The sequence below is a fragment of the Furipterus horrens genome, unplaced genomic scaffold (genome assembly GCF_987537825.1).
Source record: "Furipterus horrens unplaced genomic scaffold, mFurHor1.1.pri manual_scaffold_2, whole genome shotgun sequence".
NCBI classification, from domain to species: domain Eukaryota; kingdom Metazoa; phylum Chordata; class Mammalia; order Chiroptera; family Furipteridae; genus Furipterus; species Furipterus horrens.
Genome location: NW_028327172.1, coordinates 134,273,524 through 134,286,582, shown reverse-complemented (window position 1 = coordinate 134,286,582; position 13,059 = coordinate 134,273,524). Strand labels below are relative to the sequence as shown.

General features: G+C 37.6%; 1 protein-coding gene across 2 annotated transcripts in view; it reads left to right on the top strand.

The window, feature by feature from the left end:
- SFMBT2 (Scm like with four mbt domains 2) overlaps positions 1–13,059 on the top strand; it is a 215,970-nt gene that overhangs the window by 136,901 nt on the left and 66,010 nt on the right. For both annotated transcript variants that reach the window (XM_090268004.1, XM_090268003.1), the window contains exons 8-9: positions 4,118–4,219; positions 9,238–9,385. In XM_090268004.1, the coding sequence (XP_090124130.1) occupies positions 4,118–4,219; positions 9,238–9,385 (250 nt within the window). The remainder of the gene's footprint in view (positions 1–4,117; positions 4,220–9,237; positions 9,386–13,059) is intronic.

Here is a 13,059-nt window from a genome sequence, read left to right as displayed (position 1 = left end):
TTTTTGATAAATGTAGTAGTAGTAGTAGTAGTAGTAGTAGTAGTAGTGTGTGTGTGTGTGTGTGTGTGTGTTCTGTGCTTCATCTAGCAGCCTACTCTGTGGTACCTCAGTGGTTTCTAAAGAATGCATCCCTGGCAGATGTAGCTCAGTGGATTTGAGCACTGGCCTGCAAACAAAAGTGTTGCTGGTTCAATTCCCAGTCAGGGCACATGACCAGGTTGCAGGCCAGGTGCCCAGTAGGGGGCGCATGAGACACAATTAACACATCAATATTTCTTTCCCTCTCTTCCTCCCTCCCCTCTCCTCTGTCTAAAACTAACTAAATAAAATCTTTAAAGAATGCTTTTTGAATGAATGAAAGAACCTAGAACTGGAATGGATGTCAGTCACCCAGTTGTTGATGTTTCTTCAGCTTAACTGAATAAATATTTATTGGGATCCTTTTTAGATGAATTGTATAATATCAATGAGAGAGTTTGGCATTGATCAGAAAGTATTGCATGTACTACATGACTCTCTGTAATGCTTTTTAAAGATCTCCAATGGCCAGAGGATTCAATGGCAAGCCCTTTTAGAAAATATTATGTTGTCTCCATAGTAAGAAGTTTCTGACATCATCGTTCATAAGTAACATAAGCATTGAAGTAGAAGATAGTCATCCTTATTGTGTGTATTTGCTCCTAAATTAAAAAAAAAAATCTATTATGATGACTTACCTTTGAAAATGGTGGGATTTCTACATAGTTGGAATTTTTGTTTTTGTTTTTGTTTTCAAAATATTTATTTATTTTTTAGAGAGGGGGAAGGGAGGAAGAAAGAGAAGGAGAGAAACATAGATGTGTGAGAGATACATTGATTGGTTGCCTTTTGCACATCTCCAGCTAGGGACCTGACCCACAACCCAGGCATGTGCCCTGATCAGGAATCGAACCTGCGACCCTTTGGTTCGCAGGCCGATGCTCAATCCATTGAGTCACACAAGCCAGGGCTCTTTGTTTTTTTTAAATGTAGATTAAAAAGTGGCCTTAAGGAAGTGGACATTAGGGCTGGGGACACAGGAATGTATTTTATAGTTTTCCAAGATCATGTCTGATACTTGTAATCAAATTTAATAAGCTATTGTAGCTAGATATGAATATTTGAATCTAGAATATAAGTACCTATATTTGGATGCAGCCACCTCTCAGAATGCCTGACTTATTTTTCCAGTATATTAAACAAGTGAGTTTCACATAGTTTGGAACTAAAACAAATGCATTTCCACAGGTAAGAAGTTTGTGTGCTTGCAACTGAAACCTAGCAGAAATAATTTAAGATCTTGGAAACCTGAGCCATAGGTGACAAAGGGAAGGTTCTTCCTAAACTTTGCTTATGAAACCCTATTTGTAAATTGTCTATAACTATTTTAATGTCATCAGGACAAAATATTGTCAACACTGTCTTGATTGTTTAATGCTTCTAATGTCGTTACTATTTTATTTTCATCCCATCTATGGTCATGTATTATTCTGACATGAAAGGTATTTTTTATGGATGAGTGGAGAGGGAGAGACATTCAGTGGTTGACAAAACAAGAGCACAGACACTCCAGGAAAGAAGGAAGCAAGTGTGTGATGTCTGCACAGCGTGATTCCCTCGTCAGGTAGCGATACCATTTGACATAGAATACACTGAAACCATCAACAATAAGCATTTATACTATAGTCTGCAGCCCCGAAAGGAGATTACCTAAGAAGCAAATTGTTAACCTAAGCCCATGTGCTATATTTCAAAGGAAAAGCAGCTATTGCCTGGTCCCACTAGACAACTTAGGATAAAATAGGACAGCAGTTAAAGGACATGATTAGAGCAGGATTCCTGGGGGCTACAGAGTTTTCAACACAGTGTTGGGAGCTGTGATGGAGACACCTTTCCATGGGGCTTGGAGCGTGGCTATAAGATAATTGTAGATTTGGCTGAAGACTTTAAGTCAGTGGTCAAGGTCAAACTGAAAATGTGGCATGTAGAGAGTGTCTAGGGGTCATGGGTCAACCCTACTGCTGTCAGGACACCCTTACAGAAACACAAGGGAAAAGCCAACAGAACAGGTGGGCGATGGAGATTGCAAGGAGAGCTCTGGTGATGGATACACTTACAAGTTTTCTGTTATTGGTGAACCACGTCTCAGGAATGTTTAGCTTTGTCGCTGTGAGTAATGAGGGGAAACTTAAATCGTAGCAGAGAAGGAAACAGAAGAACTGCGGTGAAAATATTACATTTATCTGGGTAGTTAATTAGAGTGAGAAATGTGTCATTAGTACACGAGGACATTTCTGTATTGTCAGAAAGTATAGTGACTACTTGTTGAATATATTCAGACAAAGTTTTATTACATTTTAATTGTATAATAATTTATCTTTTCAGAAGATTAAAAGGTTTTGTGCTTAAAAGAGAAAAGTATTTATTTATCTGCAAAATCCATTAATGTGCCTCAGTTTCCACTGATAGTGAGACATTGGGAGGCACTGATGTCTCATAGGAACATTAACTTTCAACTTTTTAATTCAGAAGTCAGTCAGTCATTTTCAGTTTACTACCTTGGTCTCGACACCTGTGGTTTCTGGCTTTGCCTTGGCATTAAGGTTGATATGTATTAATATGCCTTAAAGTCTTTATACCGTTTCTTTTTTAATTCCTTTTCTGGACCCAGCTTCCCCTTTAAAAATAAATCCTCTATTTTTCAATTAAAATCATCTCCTGCAGCTAAGAATATTTCCATGTGCTTTTCCTTATGCATAAAATTTTTATAACGATGACTGTAAATTGTTAAGGAATTGATAAGGGTTTAGAATGGGCCCGTTATTTCCGTGAGTTTTTGTCATATAAGTTGTTGCACACTGACCACATCCCTTTCTGTCTGGGATGTGGCACCGTTTGTTTCAGCCACACCCAGTACTTTGGTTGCGGAGACCTTTGCAGCCTGCTGTGGTGACATGAGAAATGAGAGGGTCCATGGGATCCTGTAGGTGGTTACATTCTGTACCTTCTTTGGGAAAGCAGTGGAGTGGTGGAGAATTGTATAAGCAATTCCTTTTCTCTAGTCTTGTGTTGCACTCCCGCTGCATTGACCAGCTTTCTCCAGGGGAGCAGGGTGTGGGTTCTTTACAATCATCAGATGTAGCATGCATCATTGAATTAATTAAAGAGCCACTTTAGATTTGCAGATAACAGGAAATAGTAGATCCCCAGGTATTTTTGTGCTTCTCACCCCATTGATATAGAGGGGTTTATTTGCAGCTATTATTTCCTCAGGGGCAGTCTTCAATACATTCATTTATTTAGCCGCTACTGTTTATACAGACTGTGAGTTATGAGGTGACCTCCATCTCAGCAAGATAAATCCTGGTATCCAGAGTCCAGCCAGCTTCGTCTATTGCTGTATAGCTGAAGTGGATATTGAAATTTGTCTTCTTAAGAAGGCGGGAAAGCTCCACCTTGCACACATAAGGTTGCTGTGAGTGGGTTACCAAACTGCCAGACACCTATTCAACTAGGGGCGTCGCTCATTTTTATTGAGCAGGATTCAGGTTCTGATTATCTGCAGGGCTGTTTTGGACCCTTGTATACGCACACCTTCAAGATCATCAGCTCGTCACCAATATCTGGTAAGCTGTGTGCCCTTAGACACGGGACATGGAGACAAGCTGTATCACCCACAAGGTACTCACTGAAGCCCTGTGAAGTGAGCCTAGTGGCAAGAGGCCACATTTTCTGAAGATGTTCCTGCTGTGTTTTAGGTGACTGATTGCCTCTATTACTCTGCTGCGCTTCATTTATAGTGCCAAAGAAGATCAAAACAGTGCAATGTGAATTTTTTTTGCTTCGTGTAAATTTAAGCATAGCCACAAAGGCTTGTTTCCTCTCTCTTGGAAAAGCAATTTAGCTTGCAGAAAATCATTAAATCCGCAGTGTCTTGTAATGGTTAGAAATTCGAAATGGGAAGGGTTAATAATTTCAGTCCAGTTTCAGTTGCCCAATTAACTGTTCAAGGATTAAATGTTCAAGGATAGCGTTCAGACAGTTACTGAGTTAACTTACAATACCAGCACTTTCAATATTTGTACCCTTTTCCGTGCAGGATCATGCAGATTTGCGAAGCCATTTCTTCACAGTTGGGATGAAGCTAGAAACAGTGAATATGAGTGAGCCCTTTCATATCTGTCCTGCATCAGTGACCAAGGTGAGTTTCTCTCTCTTGCTCTTCACTTCACTCTCCAGAGTGGATCAAATTAAGTCTTTCTACTCAAAGGCAACCAGGAAATATGCTTGCACGAGGACATGCCCCTACACCAAGTAAACCTAAGGTGGATTGCCTTCTGTTTTGTCCAGGACTCTTTGAAGCTTTGTCTTTATCACTGATAGCACAGGGTGGGTCTCCTCAGATGTTACCTCTTGTAACGGATGGGGTAAGTTTCCCTGTCTTCTGATAATACAGTATGTGGATACTCATGTCTGTGAGTGACTTGCAGGAAGGTTTAGATGCTTGGCTGTGCACTTGCAGTGAGCTGGCTCCTTCTGCACTGTGATAGTAGTTAAACTGATCTATTTATATTTCAAGAATGGTGAAAAGCAAATTCCCAATGCTGGTGTGTCAGCTTGTCTATTTCCTTTTCATCATCTGTGTTCATTCACTAAAGGAAAAGTCATGCTTCTGAGAGTTGAAGATTTAAAATGAAATAACTTTTTCATGTAAAGGTATTTTTATTATGATCTGATAGGCTTTGAAGATTATATACTTTCTCTTCTCCATCAAAGAAATATCGATGAAGTCAGCTATGGTAACATCTGGAGTATGTGTTTCTACCTTAAGTATGTCTTATAAATGGTGGGAGAAACCAACAAACTTATAACTTTTAAACCAATGTCTGTTTTAGTTAATGACCTTTCACACATTTTGTGGGGAATGTAATTAATGGTTCAAAAGTCAAATCCATGGATTCAAACCCAGGTCTCATGATTCCCACCAAAGTAATGTTTAATGTTTTAATTCCTTGGGGTCATAATCTTTTAGTCTAAACAAATGGCGTTGCAGATAAATCCCAACTAGTTTTGCTAGTTACTAGCTCAATAAATTGCTGATATTTTAAGAACCTTAGTTTTTGTATCTATGCAGCAGGCATTATATTGTCCACTTCATGTCACTGAAAGAAGTGAGGAATCATTTATGAAGTGTCTGGCACATATAAACGCTCAGTACAGTATCCCCCAAACCTTTGGTCCCATTTATGGGTTCTATGTTATCACAGTTACCCTCCTAGAAAAAAGCATTCCACAGGCATTTGTGGATCCAAGGAAACTATTGAGTCATCTTACCTTGTAGCTGGTGAAACATAAACCTGATTGTCCTAGAACTGCATTTTAAGTTTGTTTCTTACAAAGTACTGTGGTGGCTAATGGAAGACACACATCACCAGTTTTAACAAGGGCCAATCTTTGAACTGGAATAAAAAACTCAGTGAATCATTCAGCACACTTTGTTTTCAACATAACTGCTGAAAAGAGAATGGAAATGTGTCATTTTCTTTTTAAAGCCATGCATATGGCTGAGTTTTCCACGGGCTTGCTGTGCATACATAACTTTCAAATTGAAAATACTATTGTGTGAGGAGGATGATCAAGGTAGACCGTAGTGGTCTGTCATCACAGTGGTTTGGGATGTCAGTCATTCTTAGGCTAAAAGGAATGCTTTCATGATCCAACAGGATACTTCTAATTGTACATTTACTGTCCTCTTTTATTTGCTTTTCTATTTTGGAAACATTTACAGCCTGTGCTGATCAGACTGCATTTGGTCCCTGTGGAGAAATGGTAGATCTCGAAATTTGTGATCCAAAAAGAAGAGACAAGAAATTTTTGTTTTGTTTTTTAATTATTTGAAAAACTTGATTATTTATCTACTGTGGGATTTTGTATTGCATTATTGTAGGCAGCTCCAGGAAAAAACTACCTTGTGCATTTGTCTTTCTGAAAGTCTTGTTCGATGAAGTACTTTTCCAAAGAAATATAAGTAATATATTCATTATAACTAATATAAAGAAATCAGTTGAGTCTATTTGTTCTTTCTCTCCTTAACACAAGAATATATTTGACCTTGGAAGTAAAATCAAAGACATTTCTTTGATGTAACTTCATGTGGCAAAATGAATCAATTTGTATTTGGGGTATGATCATAGGTGTCCCCAATAACTCCTGTAACTGTCACATGCCTGAAGGGCCCCATAAGCAAGTTGGAGGAGGACTTTCAGCCAGAGAACAATGGTATGAAATGTATGATCCCCAGATGTATGGTCCTAGAATATGATCCTTTTGGATGTCATTGAATGATTTCTGAATTTTATAAAGTTGAAGACACTAAGAAAGAATTAATTTTATTTTAAGTTGCAACTTTAATTTTCACTTCCTCTTTCTGAAAGGGACTGGGTTTGTTAATGCAGTGATAAGTGTTTTAAAGTTACTTGAGTCATGCTTTTTAAAAATTGTGATGTGGTAAAATTTGAGAAATACAATGGTGACAGTGTATTACAGAAAATGGAAAATGGTTATGATAATAAAATATCTTTTTAAAAAATATTTTTCTTTAATGAACATAAGTTATTTCTGTAACTGTTAAAGCCACTTATTTAAAGAATAACTATACATGAGAAGAAAATATTGATTTACGCTTTGAGTGATAATCTCGGGGTTGAAATGCATGCTATCATGTTCATACACCATCCATTAAAAACCTTTTTATTTAAAATGGCCTTCAGGGTTCTGTATTGTGTGTTCAGTTGTTGTACATTTTTAGAAAACTAAAGAATGATATCTTGTTGAAAGCTGACCAGATTTTTCCTTTGTTCAGGCAGTGGGTAATACAGGGATGCCAGTTGCCCATTCATCTGGATGTATATCGTGCCTTGTCCGTGTTTTGAAGAGGCTATAGTGTCAGCTTCCACATGGAATTTTTTTTTTTTTTTAAACCAAACAGATGCAGATGTGCTTAGCCTGTCAGGGGTGGACTCTCACATTTTTGTGCCTGTATATATATAATGCTAGGGTGTGACATACTAATTATAATTAGTTTCAGCCCGAATATCTATCCTGTTGGTAGACTTCCAGTGGCAGTAGTTTGGTTTCCACAATAATGCACTTTGCTCCTTAAATAAATTTTATTGGGGCTTGAGGGTAGGAGGATATTTTTTCTGATTTTTAAGATACATTTCCATTTTTATATTTATCACTCTGTACCAAAGATAAAATACTGAAATCATTTTTTTTTTATATATACCCCACCTTCCCTTATCGACCATGTTTTGTGTAATGCATGGACTTGGACGAGCATCTCTCCAGGTTCAAGACTCATCTTCATGTAACAAAGTATCAGAATAATCCTCATATTGAAGGTATATTTAAGTAAATATGTTTCTCTTAACACTGGGAAAATGTTTGAGGATATAATGCACTGCACTGTTTTTACTCATCATAATGAAAATCCCTTTTTAATTTTCCTTGGGGCTTTTTCTTGATGGTACAACTGTTGAAGAAAGAAATAATGTTAAAGCACATGGACAAGAAAATGGATGAGAATGTAGCAAATTCAGTACTAAATGACCAACCTATAGTAGAGTGAGATTACCTTTTTGGTGTTCCCGAACAGTGAGATATAGACAGATGATGGTGCTGATGACAATAACATCATCTATGTGAAATACATTGCATTGTTGGGAGCAAAGGATACTGGAATTGGAAGTCTTCTGTTTCTATTTTTTGCTTGCTCTGAGCTGCACAGCCTTGGGCAAGTTGGTTACATGTTCCAGGCTTTAGTTCAAGACCTGTGTGTTGACCAGATGGACCAGTGTTCTGAATCATTTAGCTTTTCTCTGAAGTAATAAGTAAACAAATACAGGATGTTACATGTTAAATGAAAAGGAGAAAGATGCAGCAGGGAAAGGACTAATGGAGTGTTGGTGGAAAAGGGAAGGTGTGATTTTAAATAGGGTTGTCAGGGAAAGCCTCCCTGGGAGGGTGATGTTTGATCCTTTGCAAAGCTCAGGCAGCAGAATTCTGAATTATTTACTGGAATTAACATCAAGAAGAACTGAAGGAGTTTATTCTTCTGCTCATCTTAGAACTAGGTTGCTTCCAGAAAATACTTCGTAACTGAAGGAACCAGGAATCATAGCTTAGGAAGAATGTCAAGGTTTCTTAAGAAATACTGGCTGATTTCTGTTGAGTTGGAAAAGCACTGTTTTTTATTTTTTCCTCGAGTGTGTTTTACATACTTGGTTCTTAAAATCCATCGTGCTTTTCACTGTTGGGGTTCACCTGATTTTTGCACCCTGCTTTTTCCATCAGCACTCCGTATTCTTGTTTCTTCATGGACTTCGAAATTTTCCCTTATATCCAGTGGATGATTATTCACTGTCTGTGTACAAGGCATTTTCTCTGCATGATGGGAATACCTTGATGAGGAATGAAGAGGCCACAGTCCTCAAAGCACTTGGGATTTGTTGGGGGAGACAGATGTGGTATCAGTCCATGGAGGTGGCGGGAGGATGAGGTTTTTCAGTACAGAGGTACAAGCCTGATGATTTGTGGGGCACAGAGTCGGGGTCCTGTATTCCAACTGAATGGTTGGGAAAAATGTCCCAGTAGCACTGATTTTCAAGATGGGCCTTAAAAAATACACTGTAATTTGTTAGATAGACAATGGAATGGGGTATTAGACTGTGAGAGCACTGACTAAGGACCAGTCTGGGGTGAATGATTTCCTCTTGGGCTGGAGAGCGGGGCAATTGGGCAGTAATAGGATGAGTGGTATGTGAGACTAGATGAGACTAGACATCTCCAAGCCAGACCTTGGAGGCTCTTGAATGACCTGGAGATCAGTGCCCATCCTGGCTTTTCCTAGGCCAGGGTCTGTCTGTCCTACTTCAGTAGTTCGTTTATCTTTTGGCTATGGATATTCATTTCTGTACATTTCATTCTCTGTCTCCTACGTATTCTTACTTGTTTACTTTTCATTAATGTGACCACAATGATCAACTTTAACTTTTAGCAACTGTATCGGTGTAGTAATACACATTGAAGTTCCAGTTTGTGGTCAAACCATTTTGGTGATACATATTGATTGTGTTTGGAAGCTGTGCCAGTATTTCATTACTAGTCTTGTATGTAATCCCGAGGAACTAACCATTGGCTGTATTGGTTCTCTTTCAGGTTTTTAATAATCATTTTTTTCAAGTGACTATTGACGACCTAAGACCAGAACCTAGTAAACTCTCAATGCTGTGCCATGCGGATTCTTTGGGGATTTTACCAGTACAGTGGTGCCTTAAAAATGGAGTCAATCTCACACCTCCCAAAGGTCTGTATTCTGTGAAAATTTGCAGGGTTTGGGGAATTCAGGAGGGTGTCGAATTGTCACTGGAGAAAGTTATGTTGTAAACAATTTAGAAGTAGTGGAAAAATGGTGTTTCATGGTTAGCTTGACACAAGGGTCGGTTATAGCTTCCTTCCATGGTGAGGCATGTGACCTTGAGCTTCTCAGTCCATTTCTGTAAAGCGTCGTTCCCATCACTGATTGAATGATTGGTGGCTTTGCTGCTGTTGTGTAGTGATAGGGTGTAGAGTGTTGCTAAGTGATTGAGGCTAAACACTTGAGAGTGTCTATGAAGTGGCTTTGAGAAGGCAATAAAATGTTAATAAATCATTTATATTTTTATTTACAATAAATCAAATTTCCTCGGAGCCCAGTTGCTCCCAGATATTCAGTCGTCTGTGCTATAATACATGAAAGTAATTAAATTGAGAACCAGGTTGCACTAAAATAATTTTTACATTGAGATCTATCCATGTACCACACTTGAAGTTTTGTGACATGATTCATTGTCCCCCCAAGGTTTAGTCAGGGAAGAAAGCAGCAAGGCAAAGAAGAGAAGGCGGGGAGAAAATAAAGGAACTAATAGAAGAGAACATCAGAAGAGATTAGATAAGTAAACTGATGGAGGGATTTTGACAGACAAACACAGATAATACAGGGGTTTTGTGATAACCTTTCAGCTCACCAGGAACTGGTTTCCGTGGCGGGTTAATCATATTGGGAGATCGCTGACACCCAGAGGTTAAGTTCCAGTTTTCCTGGGGCCTTCCTGTGCTCTAAGCCACCTTTAACTTGTGTTATGCCTAGCTTGTCCATGGCATGCCTGTGCTCCACTGACATGGGTATCTGAAGTTTTTATCCTCATTTTTCCTCCATGCCCATTCCCATGGAGGAGATGCTTTTGAATATTTCCATCCCAGCTGTTGATTCTTCATATTTAGGTTGTGCAGTAATGGAATGAGGCCTTAATTAGAACATGGTGAACTTCTTGCATAACATTGTTTATATTGTTTTAAGTGCCTAACTCATTTCATCCTCAGAAAGAGGACTGCCCTATGAGGAAACTTAGTCACAGAGAATTTATGTAACCTGTTGAGAGCCACCCATGGAAGATCACAGGGCAGGAGGTCTCGCTCCTGATCCTGTTTCCCACAGAGCTGAGAACCCCAGTTTGTGATGCCTAGGTTGTGGCTTCCATTTCAGGACTCACCATGACTCTAGCTAAATCCCTGTGCTTCAGATTTCTGTACTGCCCAAGTAGGGCACCCATGACATTCCACAGGTACTTCGCAGACTCCGCAGAATCAAGGAAACGACAAAAATCTAACCAAATACATGGTGGCAGAAAATGAGTTGACTTTAGGTGGTGGGCACACAATGCAGTGTACAGATCGTGTATCACAGGAATGTACACTTAAAACCTGTATGATCTTATTAACCAATGTCACCCAGTGCATTTAATTTAAAAAAAAAAATGCATGAGTATTTTTATAATCCCTTAAAATGACTACAGGTTTTACATTATAAAATCTGTGTTAGTGGTAGATAAGGGAAGCATTTGTAAATGTTAGCATTTGTAGATTTTGAAAGCCCCTTGGGCAATCCTTGTTTCTTTTTAACTGCTGTTATCAAATTGTGCACTGACAGATTTCATGTAATTGAAAAAAGTCCTTTTCTAGATGTGTAAAGGGTGCTTTGGTTGGACTTTGCAAATTTCTAGTTAGTAATAAGATCTATTTTAAGAACTAAAAATAAAATTGTTAAGGTATTTCCTTACATAATGAAAAAAAGGAAAAGTAGTAATACATGCATTTTGGCTGCTTGATTATTTGATTGTGGTAAAAGTTTAATGTTTACCAGCATTTTTTTTTTGAATTTTTAAATATACTTATGAATTGAAACTCTTAAAAGTATTTTTTAGAAAAGAGATTTTTGACATAACTTGAATATTTACTAGGAATATGTGTGTTCTTATTTGGACGATTGCATTTCATGATATTAAGAAAATTGTTTTACATCAGCGTGCTGAACTCTTAAAATGTGCAATGAAATGACTATACAAATGTATTTAGAATATTAAATGTTTTAATATATTAAGCTTTTTTATACCTAACATTTAGCCACAATTTTTTTTTCTCTGTCACCCAAGTATCTGTGATATTTGGTGAAATGAAACTGTCTTCATGAAGTTTCCGAACTCTTTCTTCCCCTATTGAAAATAAAGCATACCTTTTGCAAAACCACACACAAAAAATTCTTCATGAATGTTATATATTAGATGTGGAATATTGGGTTTAGTGGTTTGTACCTTCCAATAAGAAAACCTCAGTGATAACCCCACCACACACACACTTTTTAAAAATCACTTAAAGCATTCAAGGAGTGATCAATATCATTAGTCAAAGATCCACTGGTAAGCTATAGGGGTTGTGTTTGAAATAGTAGAAATTTTACTGATAAACCAATAAGAAAAAGACAACAACCTACAATAGAAAGTTTTTGAGTATCAACAGATAGTTCACAGTTAAAAGTAACACAAGGATTCTTAGGCAAACTCATCACAAGAGAAATGCAGTTAAAATCCTATTGAGATGGCATGTATTTATAAGATGAGGTAGGAATTCAAAAGAGAAAGAAAAGAAATTATGAACAAGAGTTCTCAGATTTGCTGGTGCGAATGCAGGTAGGTACAAACTGTATCCAAGGCATTTTGGCAAATTTTACTAAAATTATAAATGCATTTTACCCTTACTCAGCAGTTTTATTTCTTGAAATTTGTCCTAAAGTACACTGTACAGATAATATACCTAAAAGTTTGTTTATTTACAGTGCGATGTATAATACCAAAACACTGGAAGAAATCCAAGTGCTTATCTGCGTGGCTTAAATAGATTTTAGATTACATATAATGAAAACTACACAGTTAAAGAATGGGGAAATCTTTGTGTACTGATATGGGAAGCACTCAAGATATGCTCACTGTGAGTGATAAAGATCAGTGGGTTATAGTAGGATGCCTTTTTGTTAAAAAAGAGGTAAATGAGAATATATATTAGTGTTCACTTATAATTCTGTAAAGAAACTCTGAAAGGTTATGTAAGAAACTAATAAAATGAGAATTTTGTTTGGGGGTTCAGAGAATGAAGGTGATGAGCAGGACACATGGAAGAGGAGAGGTGTGAGCCTTTGAACAGAATACTTCAAAAATATTTTTATTTTTTATCTTTGATCTAAAGTAATATATTACCAATTAAAATAAGCATATATGATTAAAAGTAGAGGTTTTTTATAACTAACGGGGATCTTAAAGATTATCTCTTCAGCTCTAATCATTTTACATTTGGGGAAGTGGAGGCTCAGTTGTATTGAAATTTTCAAGTCCTGAGGCAGAAGTTGGCTTAAAACCCCAGTCTTAATATCCCAAATCTTGTGCTTTTTAAAATAGACAAATCCATACTTTATTGCTATTGTCCCTCACTGATGTCTTCACAAAAGCCATCCTCAGGAATTCTAAGGCATTTCCGTGGCCTGGCAGAGGGTTAGCTGATGTCAACTGACCGTGACTTTTCTGTGACCAAAATGGTCTAGATATAAGGGCACTTGGAGAATTTCAGTTCTTGGGTGTAATTTTCCAAGTGTCTGCAGATATAACAAAGTCA